Source organism: Antechinus flavipes, chromosome 2 (genome assembly GCF_016432865.1).
Source record: "Antechinus flavipes isolate AdamAnt ecotype Samford, QLD, Australia chromosome 2, AdamAnt_v2, whole genome shotgun sequence".
Lineage (NCBI taxonomy): Eukaryota > Metazoa > Chordata > Mammalia > Dasyuromorphia > Dasyuridae > Antechinus > Antechinus flavipes.
The window spans coordinates 110845355-110864911 of NC_067399.1; the positions used below are offsets into that span (position 1 = coordinate 110845355).

The 19557-nt window shown below is 30.7% G+C and overlaps 1 protein-coding gene across 2 annotated transcripts in view; it reads right to left on the bottom strand.

Moving 5' to 3' along the window:
- USP34 (ubiquitin specific peptidase 34) overlaps positions 1-19557 on the bottom strand; it is a 271113-nt gene that overhangs the window by 115615 nt on the left and 135941 nt on the right. For both annotated transcript variants that reach the window (XM_051975344.1, XM_051975343.1), the window contains exons 20-27: positions 17217-17312; positions 13789-13871; positions 8365-8519; positions 5979-6092; positions 4367-4466; positions 4047-4206; positions 1604-1730; positions 1358-1505 (exon numbers count right to left, since the gene is read on the bottom strand). In XM_051975344.1, the coding sequence (XP_051831304.1) occupies positions 1358-1505; positions 1604-1730; positions 4047-4206; positions 4367-4466; positions 5979-6092; positions 8365-8519; positions 13789-13871; positions 17217-17312 (983 nt within the window). The remainder of the gene's footprint in view (positions 1-1357; positions 1506-1603; positions 1731-4046; positions 4207-4366; positions 4467-5978; positions 6093-8364; positions 8520-13788; positions 13872-17216; positions 17313-19557) is intronic.

A 19557-nucleotide genomic window follows, 5' to 3' on the forward strand; every position in this document is an offset into this window, starting at 1 on the left:
TTGTGATGGAAAGAGCTATCTGCATCCAGAAAGAGGACTTGGGGGGGGGGGGGGGGGGGGGGGGGGGAGGGACTGAATGTGGATCACAATATAGTATTTTCACCCTTTATGTTGTTGTTTGATTGCTTTTTGTTTTCTTCCTCATTTTTTTCCCTTTTTGATCTCATTTTTCTTATGTTGCATGATAAATGTGGGAATATGTATAGAATTGCACATATTAACATCCATTGGATTATCTGCTAAGGGAGGGGATGGGGGAAAAGAAACACAAAATTTTAAAAGGTGAATGTTGAAAACCAACTGCATATATTTTGAAAATTAAAAGCTATTATTTTAAATAAAAAAAAAAAAAGAAAGTCAATGATTTCTCCCTCACTAGAGATCTCCAAGCAGAAGCTGAATGACCAAATGTCAAGTACAATGTGTAAAGTACTATTTATTATAATATGAAAAGGATTCCTTTTACATGTTGGTTAGACTAACTAGAGGATGAGATATCTGATACTTAACAATTTTAAATTCTTGTGATTTTATTCAATTATGTTTAGAAATATACTGGTGAAGTTTCTCAAAAAGCTCTAATAAAAAAGAAAAATAAGGAAAAAAATTACTTTTTATTTTCACATGGAATTAATAATTTCAATTCTGTAAAAGATGCATTATAAACTTTTCAAGGAAGTAAGAGAAAAATAAAATATAAAAATAATACAAGGATACCACAAAACTGTGAGTCTCATTCACTACTGAAAAACTTAATATCCTTAATGAAATGACACCTGTAGTTTTGGTTTATTATTATATCAATTTTGGTCCTAAAAAAATTGGAGTTCTTTGGTGATTACAAAAGAATTGGATCACCTCTTTTTCTTTCCTCCCCTTGAAGAAGGAATCTATTCAAAAACTATTAACTAATCCTACCAGTTGCATTCCAAATATTTCCCTACAATGTCTCCACCATGATCTCTTAGAAATGATTCTTTATCCTAATATCACTTTTAAATTGGACCATTATTCTCTTCCCATGAAAGATTTTACTCATCTAACATAAATGAATGCTATTATTTATCTGTATACTCCATATGAGTCTTAAATATATACATATATATATATATATATATAAATCTGTATCCCAGAAAGTATTTTTTGGTTTATGCTACTAATAAACTGGTTTTGCTTTCAGTTTGGCTATTTACTTTATGTGCCCTATAGGCTTTCAAACAAGATAGCTGGAAATTCTACCTGGATCCACTGGGAAGCCCAACCAAGCCATATTTCCAGAGATGATTGGTCCTTTAAAAAGGCTCTATCAATTTGTGAGAAGAAAACTGAGACTATGATCATCAGAACCTCCACTTACCAGGAAATTCTCCCTTTCTGCTGCTTTGACCAAATTCTTGAAGCTGTGCTTGTTGACTTATCTGCTCTTTCTGTAAATTTTCATACCAATGAGTTACTTCTGCTCTAAGATCTGCTACCTGGTCACTAGGATACATTTCAATAGTCATCTGAAATATAAAATATGACCAATTAAAAAATATGAAAAAAAAAAAACCAAATATTTGCTTATTGAAATAATACTAATTTAGGAATCAAATGTGATTACCTTGTCAGGAAGGCCAGCTGGCTGACATACAATTCTTAGTGGTAATGATTGTTTGTCACTAAGGGCTTTTAAATGACTACTAATACCAGTGCCTTCAATTTGCCACTGTCGCAGATGATAAGCAAATCTAAAACAGATAAACCACACAGAATATTATTGCTATTTTATTTTCATATATAAAAAACATTTATGTGTGTATATGTATATATATATATATATATATATATATAAAAAATGTGTGTGTAAAATATATAAATATATATAATAGCCATATAAATAAAGTATGTATACATACACACACACACACACACACACACACACACACACACACACACAAATAAATTCTTAACACTGAAAAAAAATTTGAGTGGCATATTTTAAAGAATTTTCCAGAATTATTGTGAGAATTAAATGAAACAAAATGTATATTATTTTGTGAACTTTAATGTAATATATAAATAGTAGCTATTATTTTAAAATATATTATACTTTAGTGTATGTCATTATTTAATCAAAATTAAATTTAAATTCTGATTTTCAAACTCAAAAGCAAAATGATGGCCTGCTACTTTATTTCCTCAAGAGAAAAATAAACATAGCATAGAAAATAGTCTACAGAGGCAAAGACAATAGAAAAGTTTAGATTTAAAATAAATAAAAATTATCCATTTTAATATTCTAAATGGATTTTCCCAACAGCTATGCCAACAATACACAAATTCAACTAGGTTTTTTTGAGCTAAAAAGCTTTTAGGAATTTCTGTTCTACTAGAACCTCAGAAAAATTTGAGAAGCTCATTACTATAAAATTCATTAGTAGTTGACAAGGTTTTTAGTACCAAACTCAAAATGTCCCCCTAAAGATGTAAAGGAATCTTGATCTACATTGCATGCAGAAAAATCCACATGAATATAATCACTGTTCTCTAAATTATTAACAGCAGTATATAAAATATATATGCCTCTCCATTAGCAAATAGAAAATAGTCAAAATTAAAAGAACCTTAGGACTTATATAATATAAGCTCTTTATTTTCTAGCCCTTCCCAAACTATATTCCATATATATATGTATATATATATGTATATATGTGTATATGTGTATATGTATGTATATGTATATTCTATTACATGCAGGAATAAAGTGTGGCAAAACATATCCTAAATATCTAGTTCACTACTGAGAACTATTTCATTAATAAATTAGAAGGTAATCATTGAACATCCATATAAAAAAATGGAATTTTAATCAATAAATGGTTTTATGGAAAAAATTTATGAGATAATGGACTATCTAGCAGAATAAGTTCCTTCAAAGAAAAATTAAACTTACTATTGTATGGAACTTGTGGTTTACTGTGGTTTCCCAAGATAACAACTCCTTCTCCTAGCATTAATTTCTAATATCATCTCAATTAATCAAATAGCATTGTTTATCAATTGAAATATTTTTTTAAAAAAGAAAATCTAGAATCATGAAAATGTTTCATACTTTAAAAAAATTAAAATTTAAAACTTGCTGACTAGAAGCATAATTAATGGTTTTGAATATTAATATTATTATTCTTAATAGCTCATTTGGATTTTTATTTTGATTCATATTCAATGAAAATAATTACATTTAATAAAAGCACTCTTTTCCTTTTATTCAATATTTTCATAAATGCTAATATATTTTACTTCTGCATTGAATATATAAATACTGAAGATCTAAATTATTTATAAGGACATTAGTTAGCATGAATATTTTGTCCATATTTCTATAATGACCTGAAATGTAAATGTAAATTACTATTAACAATTCTGGAGGAAAAAAGCAAAAGGAAACTAATCAGTAGTCTTTTTTGGAATTATGTGGAAATATTTAATTTTGTTGCTAAATTCATTTAAATATTTTCCTCTAACTAGAGGATTTCTTCCCCCTCATCATCTTCCTCCTTTCAGTTAAGAGTCAACTTATGATGAAACTTTTTGAAAAATGACAATTGCCTGTTAAGTTCTTAATTGTAACGAAGAACTCCTCATGCTTATGTTTTTAAATTATGTGAAGTTTTACAATATTTTTTTTTTAATGTGAAGCCCATAAATATGATCAAAAGACCATAGTTAAAGAGTTTATTTAAAAGGAACTTGTGAATTGTCTGGAGTGATCACATAGGCAGTAAACATTAAAAGTAGAATTTGAACCTAGATGCCATGAATGAAGTACTAGTGCTCTTTTATACCCTCGAGAATGAAAAAAGAATTGCTAACAAAAGAGTCTGCATTACCAATACAGTATATAATTCTGGGTTCTATTTTACATGACTTTTCACTTAATTTAAGAAATGAATTATTTTAATACATAAATTATAAAGAAAAATGAAATTAGATGAAATGGATTACTGAAAAATTAGGTTCTTAAAAAAAAGGAAGAAAAAAAAAAAAAGAAAAAGAAAAATTACCTTCTTCTGAATGCTTCCAGATGTGTCTTCAGCATAAGAAGTCCTCTTTCAATAATGGTAAGACTTGAGTGTGATTCTTGTTCAAGATTACTGGAGGCTATCATAAGGCTTTCCATACACTTACTAATAAATTCTTGTTCTTTTTCCAATCCTGTTTTACCTGAAGCAGATTAAAAAACAAAAACATGAATCAAAAAAAAAAAAAAAAAAAAAAGTATCTACCTTTAAAATGTTAAAATACAATTACTAAGTACACACAATAGAACAATTTTTTCCATTTCATTTCAGACAGAGTTTTAAATATAGCTTAAATGTCTTACCATTAATATAATAGGAGTTGATATACTGAATAGCTGCCCGACTAACATCACCAGACTGTGCTCTTAAAGCAATGCCCCAGAATTGGTCCATACCACATAACTATAGAGAAAAATGTAACATATTTGTCAAACTACTCCGGCAACAACAAAATAAAGTCTCACAGTAATAATAAAAATATGAACAGTTTTATCAAGTGTTCAATTATGGTCTAGTAGTTGTGAATAATGCTTGTCTTAGGTATTCTAATGATTTAGTATGTGTATACTTAAGTTATGCAAAGTTTTCTGTATCTGATAAAACTCTATTTTACAGCTGAAGTTTAATCCAAGAATGTGACTATAAAACTAGGGAAGTTGACCTATACATTTGGTCTGGCTAGAAACAAACCAGTGCACACAGACAATGATTTAACTAGAAAGCACTGTAAGAAGTCTTGTATTTTATCATATACTTAAGTTTTTCAGAACTGTACTATTTACTTTAACATAATACAAAAACAAACTACCATGTTAAGCCTTCAATCAACTCATTATGGGTACTTCCTTAACTACATGGAGTTCTGATTACTACCAATTATCCCTAGATTAGAAACAACAAAATTTAACTAGCTAGAATGAACTGAAAAGTTAGATATTTTTGTGATAAATATAAAAAGTAAATTTATTCTTCTAGCAACAGCAATAAGGTGGTTGCAAACTACTCTCAGATGAATTGAAAAACAATCTATGCAGCAGAACTATTACTATTAAAACTTTTCTAGTTATTCTGAATAAATGAGTACCAATCATAATTTGCTTAAAGTTCAAAAAGACAGTGATGATCAAATTCTTGATCACTAAGGCAAAGATGGGAACATATATTAAGGAAAATATTGGCAAAAAGGATGATATTTTTTCTTGACAAAATAAATTATTGTTATACCTCCCTCCTTCAACTAACTGTTCTTTTTTAAAAAGAGATATATAGAACGTTAAGGTCTTTAATAGAAAACAAAAATGCTGCCGGTCAATTTTATTATACAAAGGGATTTCCTTAAAAGCAGGTTATTAAAATATGACAAAGACTCTGGGCAAAATGAAATAGTAGATATGAATATAACTAAGATCCTGACTTCTTGAGGAAAGATAACATTACCAGTGGAATCTGAGAAGGTGACCTGCCTAATTATCAGAAGCTGGCTTGAAATCCAAATAGCCACTTTAAACTAAAATTACTTGCCTAGGTTTAAAAAGTATTTACCAGTAACCATGAAATGACTATGATATAACAAAATTCAAATGAAATATGGCAATAGCAAAATAAAATGAAGTTGAAAGATAATCCAAGCATTAAAATCATGCTTTGTATATATCTGAACAAAATGTGAGGATTTTAGAAAAGTTTTTAGTGCCATCTTAACTATAAAAGGAATTATCTTTAAGAAATTAACAAAGAACAATAAAGTTTTAGCAAGGTTTTGGTAACAAAGATTTCTACTAATTCTATTTCAAAATTTTAAGATAGATATCAACAGACAGGAAAATGAATTTTCATTTATGTAAAAAGACTAACAAAAACAGGTACAGAAAAACAATCAAATACACACTTAAAGGGAAATTACCAAAATCATACCTCAGAGTTGGAGCCACCATCATATGCACTAGTAGCCAGTCGTGCCAAGTTGCAAAGATGCTGAAACAGGTTTAAACCAGTCATACTAATAGTTTCAGGTTTTAGCTGTGGCATCTAAATAAAATTAATATATTTTAATGTAAATATCATATTGATAAATTTTTATTTTAAATCATCTAGAACAGAATATGTTGGTGACATGTAAACCATTTTTTAAAAAGACAATCATTTTGTTAAGATCATAATGATTTAATTGAATAAACATTTTATATATGAAATGCAAAGCTACAGAAATACAAAGAAAAGCAATCAGGAAGCATAAATCAAGTTTTTTCTATGTGCCAAGCACTGTGCTACTACAAAGACACAAAGATAATATCCACTGTTCTCAAGATACCTATGTTTTATCACAGATAAACAATATATAAACACAGATATTGACAAAATAAATGGGAGGGAAGTGGGTATTAAGAGGAACAGTCAGGAATGTATAGAAGTACAAAGTGAATTTTAAGCTGGGTTTTCAAACAAAGGAGAAATCTTGAGAGGGAAAGGAAAGGAAGGAGCATTTTCCAAAAATGGAGTGTCATATGCAAAAATATGGGTCCACCATTTTTGAGGTTTATCAAGATTTACAGTTGGAGTGAACAAAAAAGTATGAGAGACAGGATAGTGTATAATGAGGTGGGAAAGGTGGACTGAAGCAAGGCTGTAAAGAGCTATAAATGAAAAACAAGGGAATTCATATATTATCCAAAAGGCATTAAAAAAATTCTTAACAATTACTAAGCAGGGGCAGGTGGCAATTTTAAAGCATCTTTTTGTGGCTGCTGAGTAGGTAATTAGAGAAAAGAGAAAAGATAGCATTATCAATTAGAAGGCTATTTCAATAATCCAGATGACAAGTGATAAGAGTCTGAATTAAAAAGTATGTTACCTGAAAGAAGATTAAGCAACAGTACATATACGAGATGTTATGGAAGCAAAATCATAAGAATTGTCAACTGATTCGTTATGTAGAGTGAGGAAGAATGAGAAGTTCAGGATGGCACTAAATTTTAAAACTTTTGGGTGACTTTAAAGACAGTACTTCCTTCAAAAGAAATAGGGAAATTTAGAAGTATTGTGCATTTAGGGGAAAACAGAAGAGACAAAAAAAAAAAAAAAATTTTTTTTAATTTGCCATGAAGATGTTTATATTTTACTAGGTATTCAAGGCATAAGTTATACAAACTTATAGTTTATCAATAACATAAAACAAAAGTTGAATTTGTCATATGAAAAACAGTGGAGAAAGTTTAACAATGCTATTTCTCAGTTATATTTAACACAATTCAAACTATATACATACATACATATATATATGAAAGATATCAATGATGAATATGAAGATGGAGAAGATTCTATTGTCACCATGTTCACTAACTTATCACCTAACTGTTATATGTCAAAGCTTTTCCTGGAAGGCACTAACATTGAATTATCTTAACACAGAAGTGTGAGATTATTAAATTAATCTGAGAAAGCATTTCCTGATTCTCCAAAAATAAGAAATGAGGGAAGAAATACTATTATTCATGTTTACAGTCAACTCTTCATCAACACTGTAATGAAAGGTAATTATAAATAGACATTAATTGAAAAGAGAATACCACTTCTCAGTCCTTCTTGAGGAAGAGAACATGGAAAATAGGATGATGCTATTATATATATAATAGATAGAAGAAAATCATCCAAAATAACATCCCCATTCCTACAGTGGAGGTATTCTTGATGCCTGTAAATCAAGGACATCTGAAAAGAAGTGGGCTTTATATCCAAGTACAATCACATGGATATAGAATACAGTTCTACTCTCTACAGAAACAACTTCACAGAATAAAAGCTTGAAGTCCAAAACAGTATCATAACTGGAAAACTAGATTACAATGGCATTGTAACAATGGTAATTAGTTAATAGATGGCACTGATCTCCTTTGATGGAAAATCAATAATAAGTCATCGTAATGGTTATTTTTAAAAGTACCTTTGCTACAGATAAAAGCATACATTTATTCACTTTAAACAAAATAATATTACTAGATAAAAGTTCCAACTTGTCATACAATGTTAACATACAGATTTTCAATCTCATGTAAATAATGCTGAGGAGGGAAAAAATCATACACACATACACATACTCGTAAAATGATATCACTTTGGTAATTAAATCACTAGGGAAAAAAAGATAAACTGATTTTTTTTTCCAATGAAAAATGTGAAAAAAATAATCCTGAGAAAGGAAAATGTGAATAAAAGTGAAATTTAGAGAATAATGACATAAAAAAAGAATCCTAGAAAATGACAGAGAAATTTAAAGCAAGTATATTTAAAGTAACTGGTATACCTTTTCTAGAAAAAGATGTTTGTAAGTTTCCATTCCCATTGCATGTTGATCTTTACTCCGAACTTGATTTAAAAACCAGTGAAGTGCATCATCATAACACTCAGAATCTTCCACTAAGCAGTGCCACAAAATGTCGACTTGTTCTAAACTTAGCCCTAGATATAAAAAGAAGCTTTTATCTTCATGTATAAAAAAAGGCTCATAAAAGAAACGCAAATAGAAGGAACACACATTTCTCTCCAAAACATTTACAATGTATTCCCTATATGCAAATACCTCAAACAGAAGCATACAAAAATTATCTTATGTTTGCTTGGGTTCTTAAAATAAGAGTAAGTGATTCATTGAGGATGAATCACTAATGACTCAAGGAACAATATGGTTAATAAAGTAGTGAAAAAATTTCAAAAATATTTCAACAAAACTACCAATTTCTTTTATTATAAATACTTTTAAGCACAAAAAACCCATGTACTTAACATTACTATTTTTTTAATTTACAGAGCATGACAGAAAGTGCTACTTGCTAAGAAAGTAATTTTCTTATAATAATCAGACATTTTTCTTTTAATTGAGAACCTTATCTACTGAGACCTGAATCACTGTCAATATTCTAACTAAATTAAACCAAGAGAAATGGAAGTTCTAGCGAATTAGAAAACTAGCTCACAAGTTCTTCTAGTAGTAGGAATTAAAGTCAATGATTGATTCTGTTTCTATGGTGCTTTCAAAGGCAATAAAAAGATATTATAACATGGAATATTTAGTAAATTCCAACATCAGTGATCATGAAGAATATCTACAAAAAAACAATTAAAAAAACCACACAAATATTTTTTGAAGTCTAAAGAAGTCTAAGAAGAGGGGATAAGAATAGATAAAGTCTATTACAAACTCAATAGGTAATGGAACAGGGAATAGGCCTATAATTTTGTTCATATAGGAAATTCCTGAATGAGGAAAACTGCCTTTACCAAACCTTTTTTTCAACTTTTCATTTCAGGGGAACAATTCTTGAACATTTCTTAATCACAGACCTCTTTGCAGTTTAGTGTAATTGCTCATTAGAATGCTTTTACATTTATAAAATAAAATATAATGGATTTTAAAGAAAACTAATTCTTCTAAAATATATTTGAAAAAAATAAGTTTATGGATCCCAGGATAATAAGCTATTGGCCAACAATGATTTATTAAATATTTTCTATGTACTAGTAATATGCCAACCTTAAGTAATATGTCCAAAGTCACATTCAATGTTGATCTTCTAAGAACCTTGAAATCAAATCTACATTAAGTTTTAATTATCAATGACTTCAAAGCAAAGAAGATGACAAGAAAGGGACTAAAGAGGAAGGCACAAGAAATTTGAGTGAGGAATAAGAAGTGATAAAAATGCTTCTCGCTATATATCATGAATAGTTTTTTTTTTTTTTTTTTTTTTTTTTAAGATATTACCTTACAGAGGATTGTGTGGCAAGATGGTGTAGGAGATCACAAAATTTCGAGCTCTCCAGATCTCCCCCACAAACAAGAAAAAAATAGAGTGGGTAAAAATGAACAAGAGTTAGGGCAGAACAAAGGTCATCTTGGAACAACCAAAAAGATCCTAAGAAAAATACTAGGACCAGTGAAGTGTAAAAAACCCCAGGCTAGTTCTGTTGAAACAGCAATTGATGAGTCCCAGGGCTAGCTGGGTAGGACTCAGCCACAAGATTTTTCACCTTCTGGTCATTGTGAGAAGCCCAGCATCTGAGTTAAGGAAGACTGAGGGAAACTTCTAATAAAGGACATCAGGCCCAGCTGTTCTGCAGAGAAATACAGTTCTGGCGCATGAAGGAATCAGCTCCTAAGAGAAGAAACCAGCTCACAGTAAGTGAGTGATAAAGCAGTGGGGTCCCCACTTAGCTGCTGGCTTCAGGCATTTAAGAGTAAGGAGGTCTTGGTTTTTGCTTCCAGACCAGAGGGTAGAACTAAAGGAGGACCTGAGAACAGAGGAACCATCCCCCATAGGACTAGAGGTAATTACACTAACAAGATGTTAAAAATGAAAACAAAACAAAACAAAACAAACAAAAAAAAAAAAGGCAGGCAAAGGAGGAAGAAGTCAATCATAGAAAATTACTATGAAAATAGAGAAGACTGAGGTTCATCTTCAAAGCAGGACACTGAAGCAAAAGGAGTCTCTTCTACATCAAAGAGTAATGTTAAATGGTCACCTACCCAAAAAGAATTCATAAAAGAAATTGAAAAAAATAAAACAAAACAAAACAACAACAACAACAAAAAAAAACTGTAAAAGTCAAATGAGAAAGCCTGAGTTAACATTTAAAGAAAAAAACGGAGAACAATCTAAGAAAAACAAGATTATGAAAACAAAGTCAACCAACTAGAAAAAGAGATACAAAATGTTAAGGAAGAAAATGACTCCTTGTATACCCTTTGATTGAGCAATGTCACTACTGGGTTTCTACGCCAAAGAAGTTATAAAAGAGGAAAAAAAGATCCACATATGCACTATAGCAGCCTTTTTTATGATAGCAAAGAACTAGAAAATGAATGAATGCCCATTAATTGGGGAACAGCTGAATGAGTTATGGTATATAACAATAATGGAATAATTGTCCCAAGATTATTGATGTTCAGCAAACTATAAGATAATTTGGCACGATTGTCCCGAGATTATTGATGTTTAGCAAACTATAAAAAAGATGTTTATGCCACCAGCATGAAAAATGTTCAAAAACTTAAGATTTCACTAAAGACCAGAGTTTTCTAATCTATTCTTGAGTCATGCTCTATCCCCCTTTCTACTATATTTATGCATACCTAATAAAGGCTAGAAACCCTTTCTCATAAAAAATATTTTTAAATGGATGAAATAAAATACAAAAGATCACAAAGGAAAATAATTATATTGGAAATATTATACAAATGTTTTTTAAACAAGCTAATAGATCTAGATTAAAAAACTGTGAGATGGGAAAGAGTCCTCTAGATGCCTCTGTTTGCCTAGATTGTATCAAGCCCAAGAAATTACCAAATAATATTTATAATGCAATATGAATAGATAAGTGGTCTTAACACCTACATCTAAAGATCCCTATCTTTTGGTTAATAACTTTATTATTATATAAGTGACCTTAGGCAAATCATTTTAGTTCTCTAAATTTGCCTAATTTTTCTAAATCACACATATATGGGTAAACAGCATACTGTTATTAATTTAAAAGAACTGTTGTGCACAAAGTATTATATAAATTATAAATGGCCATATAAATTAAATTTATAATTAAAATTTGACTATGATTTTACTTGACTGGATTTATAAGAAGGAATTAATATAGGAGGTGCTCTATCTGATAAAGACTGATTTAAAAGCAAACAGTTTACATAAAACTTAGTTTATAGAAGTGATCACAGCATAAAATGAAAGGTCTCAACCAATGATTCATTTCACTTATAATACAGTAATAATCTATTATAGTGCTCTAATGGAAGACAATTCCAAGAACTTGTAACTCCACAAGTGGTACTGTCAAGTTTTCACGTCTCAAAACAAATTCAAGAATAGACCCAACTTCAAACAATGAATATACTTTATAATAAATTCCCAAACTGATAATATCCAAAGCATATCAATAGGCAGTTCTCAAAGTAAGAAAAGCTAACAATTAACTATAAGAAAAAATGCACAACAATTTGGACCTATGCCCAAAGGGCTATCAAATTGTGTGTATCTTTTGATCCAGTAGTGTCTCTATTGAGTCTATATCACAAAGCGATCAGAAAAAAGGGAAAAAGACATACATATGCAAAAATGTTTGAAGCAACTCTTTTCTAGTGGCAACACACTGGAAACTAAATGAATGGCCCTCAGTTGGGGAATGGTTGAATAAGTTATGGTATGTGAATGTAATGGAATATTACTATTCTATAAGAAATGATCAGCATGTTGATTTCAGAAAGGCCTAGAGAGACTTACATGAACTGATGCTAAGGGAAGTGAATACAACCAAGGGAAGTTTGTATACAGCAACAAGATTATGTGATGATCAATTGTGACTGACTTGTCTCTTTTCAATAATGAGGTGATTCAACAGTTCCAATAGACTTGTGATAAAGAGAGCCATTTGCAACCAAAAAGAGGACTACGGGAACTGAATGTGGATTACAACATATTTTTTCACATTTTTTGTTGTTGTTGTTTGCTTCCATTTTTTTCTTTCTTATTTTTCCCTTTTTGATCTCATTTTTCTTGTGCAGCATAATAAATGTGGAAATATGTTTAGAAGAAATGCACATGTTTAATCTATATTGGATTGCTTGCTGTCTAGGGGAACAAGAATGAGTGAAAAAAATTGGAACACAAGATTTTGCAAGGGTAAATGATGAAAACTATCTTTGCATGTACTTTGAAAGTAAGAAGCTATCACTAAAAAAAAATTTGAATGCTCAAAAAGTTAGAGCACACAAATTAAATTAAAATTAAAACCTGAATTAATTTCACACATAAAGATTAATTAAGATGACAGAAAAGGAAAATGACAAATGCAGAAAAGATGGGTATAGTGAAACTGTAAACAAGTCCGAGCATTCTGGAAAGCATTTTGGAACTAAGGTCAAAAAGTTATTAAGTTGTGCGTACCTATTAATTCAGTAATTCTGCTACTAAGGCTATACTCTAAAAAGATCAAAAATAGAGAAAAAATACACTTATGTATAAAACTATAACAGCTCCTTTATACATGTCAAAGAATTGAAAATTGAATTTCCTATCACTTTTGGGTATGGAACAAGATATATATGGCATGTGATTGTAATAGAATACCATTGTACTGTAAGAAATTATTTCAGAAAAACTTAGTAAGACTTGTTTGAAGAGATAAAATTTGAAGCAAGCAAAAAGAGAACAATCTACTCAGTTCTAACTATATGATAAAGATAATCAAATGTGAAAGGATTTAGTAAGGTTAAGTCTGATCAACACAATCACCCAACTTCATTTTCAAAGGATTCCTAAAGAAATATTTTCTATATATCCAGATAAGATGACTGATTCAGAGTAAAAACTGAAGTTTATATGTTTTTTTCCCTTAAAAAAAAAACAAACCCATAGCTAATGGGGAAATTTGTTTTCCATGACTACACATATTTATAATAGGTTGTGTTTTGGTCTTCTCCTTAGGCAGAGAAGGGAAATACTGGGGAGGGAAATTTAGACCGAAAATAAAAATTATTAAAATAAAACAACAACAACAACAACAACAACAACAACAACAACAACAACAACAATTAAATTCCCAAGCCCCAATAACATGCTAAGATTATTTCAAACACTGAAAACCAAGTAAAAGACACAAAACTTCTACTGTAAGGTTATGAGAACAAATATTATTAAAATATCTTTAAATTAAAACTTACTAAAATGATCTGGTGATCCAAGAGTGGAAAAAACACATGTCAAGAATTGAAGTCGAACTTGAACCTCAGCACTGTGACTATACCTATATTTAAAAAAAAAATCATTAAAATAATTTTAAAATCCTTTATTTTAAACTTTTTAGAAATAATTTAATAAATGCTTTGTCATCCAATTAAACTTCATGTATAGAAAATATTCAGGAAAAAGTGTTAGAAAACAAATTCAGTTTAAAGTATTAGATCCAAGTATTAAATGTTAATATAAAATAAAATTTTAACTTAATAAAATTCTATTTCAATTTTGTTAAATTATCTCAATTACACAAGAAAAATCAAATCTTTCAAATTACCCAAGAACTGAAGTAAACAAGAAAGTCTTAAGTGTCAAAAAAAAGGAAAATTGCATTGTATGCTTTAAAATCTTTGCCCTTATAATATTTCTCAAAGCATAGTGCTATATTGGGGGTAAAAAAAAAAAAAGTTAATCAGTAGTATGTTCAATGAAGCAGTGGATAGTTTCTAAAAGTCAGAGGACATGGTTTCAGCTACAGCTTCTGATGCTTATAATTGTGACTTCTGGTAAGCTATTAAACTTTAAAATTCCTCAATTCCCTCATCTGTTTATTGGATGGCCTTGCTCATTTTTTTTCTGTGAGAAATCTTTAAGCATATCAACTACTAACTTATCCTGCTATTTTCTAAACCAATGTATTTTATATTATACCATATGCAATTAAAATTAAGCTTAGAAATGCATTCATTTTTAAATTAATACCTTCCTTTCTAGGAGATTGGATAACTTTCACAAGAATCCCTTTGTTTTCCTGAATCTAGCTACAAAAAAATTTAACAAAGTCTAGCAGTGGCAGAATTATCACTTAATATCCATGGGCCTCAGATTCCTCATTAATAGAATAAGGGACACACAAGTTGGTTGGTTGTTTATTGTCCCTCCACTGACTTACAATACTGATGAACTTCTCCAAGCAACCAAATTCTTTCATGATTTTCCATAAGCCCTCACAACTGACATCAAAGGCTTTGTCCTTGGTTACACCAATGAAAGTTGTATATTTGCCTCTTGGCATTTCTCCTGGAGTTGCTGAGCAACAAACATCATAACGATTGTTCTTCAGTCCTTTATGAAGCCACATTGGCACTCAGAATACCATCTTTCAGGTAAAGGAAGGATGCTGTTAATAAGCATCTAGCAAAAATTTTGCTAACAATGACTAAGAGAGAAACCTATTATGGAACTGATACAGGATAATCTATTTCACTTTTCTTTATAGAAATGTACAATAGAAACATCCTTGAATTCCTAGGAGCCAACCTCTACTTGCCATATAACCTGAGAATATTTTCATTTGCTTTAGTATGAGCATTGGTGCTCCCCCATATCCTTTTAAATCTCTACTGGAATAGAATCAGCATTAAGCACTTTGCCACATAAGAGGAGTCTAATGGCACTTAAAACCTCTTTTTGATGCAAGTTTGTCTAGAAAGGAACTGACTTCAACCTGAAGTACAAGGTCAATGGCTTCAGTATTGATTGATGACAGTCTATTGAGAATACTATGGAAGATTCAGCCCACCTCTCTAGAATCATCTCCTTATCACTCCTCAATTGGCTCCATCAGCATGAGTAGTTGAGAGGCACCATAGGTCTTTGGTCCATAAATGGCCTTCAAAGCATCATAAAATTGCTTTGGATTGTTACTATCATCATAAAACTGAATTTCATCTTCCTTCTTACTGAGCCAAGAATCCTGCATTGCTCTAACCTTTGTATGGACTTCAATTTTGATGGTGTGTTAAACACTGACTTCTTATGAGACAGATGAACTATCCAGCTGGTTTTAACTTTGGTGTGTTTAAAGTGTGTTCATATTTTTTATTAAATAGCTTCTGAATTTCCCCATCCTTTTTATAACACCAATCCTGATTTTCCAAGTTGCCAGATGAGTAAATTCATTTAGCATACACCAAATGTCGTAAAGCTATTCCTTTCTCTTCTGTTCTATTTTTGCAAAACTGTATGTTGGCTCAGCTTTCCCTCCAAGTTAGCAACAAACTATTCACACTTGAAAAAGTATTCTAATATGCTGACAATTAAATCACCAAGAATCATTGATGATGACTCTCCAGATCTTTATAAAATTTTTGACTTTTTGCATGGTGGGAGTATACACAATCATGAAGGTTACTTGGTGTACCTTATTGCAAAAGTAAGAATCACAGTATCATGAGTCTGCTGTTTACTCCTTTTGCCAAGTAGATATACAAAGTTAATGGTTAGTTTTAATTGCAAAGATTCATTGTGACCACTCCAGAGAAGTATCTAGCTTATATTTCAGAAAACTGGCTTTTAATTTGCCAGCTTTGTATTATTTAGGGCGACAACGAGTTTTCATCTTTCAGGTCTACTAAATTTCATGTTGTCCATAAGCATGTACACATTCCATGTATTGATGGTGCATAGGAACATCTTTTTAATAGTTTTAAAAATTTATTTCTGCTTCCCACCTGCCATGGCAAGCAGGCCAGAGTTAGGTGAAACAAACAATTTTTAAAGCGCTATTCCTCATCCCTTCCTCATGCCAGGAAGTGAGCGGAGCAATTCTTTTAAAAAGAGGATTCAGACACCTGAGGGACTACTGAATCCTGCCCTACTTCAGTCCAATGAGAAGACAGCCTATAGCTTGTGTGTATAGCCTGTGTGCAGAGTTGTGACAACACCTCCTAGTGTATCTACCTCTGCTACTTTGTCACTTGATTTTTGACACAGAACTTTGAATTGTGTAAAAATTGTAAAAAGTATGAATGATATATTTGACTTACATGTAACTTTGGATTTAAGTGAAGCAGAGTTAAAGTCACTGGCGTCATCCTCTCTTCAGTCAAGCCAAAATGACTGGCAATGGCTTGGGATACAGTGGATGACTTTGGCATCATTGATGTCTAGCCAAGTTTTAAGTATCCCACATTTCCTGCTTTAGCCACCTTCATGGACACTGAGACAAACTGTTTTCATCTATTCATTCTGCTGGGGAATGTTTTCACATGCTTGGGGTATATAGTCTCCCATATAGTCACCAATAGTTGGAGACCATGTTGGTTAACCTTAATTTGGTTTAAGCTACCTGCCAAAATGGTTTACTGTGGTGTAAATTGAATACCTTAAAGCCTTTAAAATGAACAACTTCTTTAAAAAAGTTTCATCAAGACTTTCATTTCTGTTTGGCAAGATTAATGTTTTTTCCTCAAAGTAACAAGTCATAGGAATATCACAAAGTGGGAAGGTGGGGATAGGGGGCAGTAAAAAAGACTGAAAAAAGTACATTGTCAATATGTTTATTGAAAGTGAGGAAAGTTAATTTACAGGTTTACAAGTTCATATAATGAAATACAATGCTATATATACTTACAGAGCATGTTTATGTCTCCCTTCTCTTACAGCTTGAATGTAGTATACCAAATTATCAAAGAAAAGCTTCATCATGTTTAGTTCTTTTTCTGCCCACCTGGCCCAATTATTAAAAAAAAAAAAAAAAAAAAAAAAGGGATAATTTTACTTTTTTGTGATAACAAACACATTAAACATCAGGAATTTAAATATTCTATTTATCTTTGAAGAGTTCTTTTTCCTCTTCTATTTCACATTTCAAAATATCTATCATCCACTCCTTTACTACTGTCTAAGGAAAAGATGGTCCTTGTCCTTAAGACCAAACCATGGTAATTGTATCACTTAAGAAGATCTAAGTTTTCTTTGTGGCATTTCCATAAGTAATCAAAAATAAATGAGCTCCAAAGGCATTTTAAGCTGGAATATTAATATATTGATTAATAATTTAATAATTAATACAAGCAGTTGTATAAACCATCTCATAATATCTTGGAATCTAATCAGAGTTCTTTTATTCATTCTCACTATACTTATTGAATTACTCCAACTCAGATTCAGTCAATTAAAAAACCATGTCATATATATTCAGTTAACAATAATCTTGAAAATAAATAACAACAAGTAGAGGAAAAAGAAAAAGATCTAAACTTATCCATTATGAATCATCAATTGACCTTGCCTATAATCCTATGTTTTTCTGCCTAAAGATTACATGAAATTTTCTACATTCATTATTTTCATTTGCTATTAAGTCACTTCTCAAATACTTTAAATATGGCTGTCACACTATTGGACTTCACTTTATCCATCTTCCTCTTTGATATCTTATCACGCATTGGCTTTTATGACACTATTCTTTCCTGGTTCTTCTCTCACCTGTAAAATTAATCTACCTTGGTAACTTTTCTTGTGTCATTATCAATCTTATATCCAGTAGAATGACTATTTCCCAAGACTCTGGTCCTACCTATTATCTCTTCTAAGTGATCTCATTAGTTCTATGTGTATCCAAATGTCATTTCTATATGATTGCTAATTTATCTTGAATTCCAGTTATACATATCCATTGACCGCAAGTTAGCTTTTATGAAATATTCTTTAATACATCTTTAACTCATCATGTCCAAAATGGAACTCACAACTTTCTACCCTAAATACACTCCTTGTATTGGGAGTACTACCATCCTACTACTCAACCAGATTTATAACCTAATAGTCATCCTATACTCTTCTATATTTACATATAATCATATGCTATGTTTCATATATTCTTACATCTTCTCTTAGGATATCTATACCCTTCCCTTCATTCACACAGCCACCAACACTATTACTTTAAAAGCCTCCTAGTTTGGTCTCTCTGACTTTAGAGTCCTCTTTCTCTAATCTATTCTCATGCAGATTTGAAAATTAACTTGCTAAGGTACAAGTTTAATTGTGCAAATTCTGTACTCAAAAATTTTCAATGGTGCTTTCCATGATTTCTAAGGCAAAATACAAATTTTGGAGGTTGGCATTTAAGGCCATCTATCAATCCAGATCCCATTTAATTTCTAGCCTTTGTTTTGTAATACTACATTTTAAAACCTTATGTATTAGTCAAATGTTCTATGAATTTGACATCTTTTGTTTCTATTTCTTCACATAATTCATCCCTATGCCAGAATTTTAGATTTCTATTTAACTCTTATAACTACATGAAATGTTTCATGATGAACCTAATTGTTACTTTTACTTTCTATTCCTTTCCCTTTCTACTTTTCTCTCTCTCTTCCCCCATGACCACCATCCTGACCAAATTTTTTTAAATTCATGTTTATCTTTGTTTAGGAGAATTTAAGCTGAAAGAGAGTGAGACTATTTTGGTTTTTGTCTTTGTTATTCCTAATACATCTCACAATACAGTTCCATGGAGGCAGCAAGGTGGCACAGTAGATAGAGCACCAGCCCTGGAGTCAGGAGAACATTCAGTTCAAATCCAACTTCAGAAATTTAAACATTCCCTAACTGTGTGACCATGAGCAAGTCATTTAACCTCAACTGCCTCACCAAAAATATATAGTCTACACTTAAAAGATTTCTGCTTCATTTCATTAAGGTTTATTTTTTTTGGAGAAATTATTTATTCTCCACTGACTTTTCAAAAATCCCAAAAACTCAAAATAGCCCTCTAATACTTAAAGAACTGATCAATTAATTTATATGAGTCATTATTCCTGGGCACTGATGAGTCTATCACAAAGATAATAAAAAGTGATTAACTGTATAAACCGACAAAATCTATCTAAGATTATCAATTTAAATAATTTCTATACTCACACAGGTTATGTACAGATGAATCATAATTGTTCAACAAATTT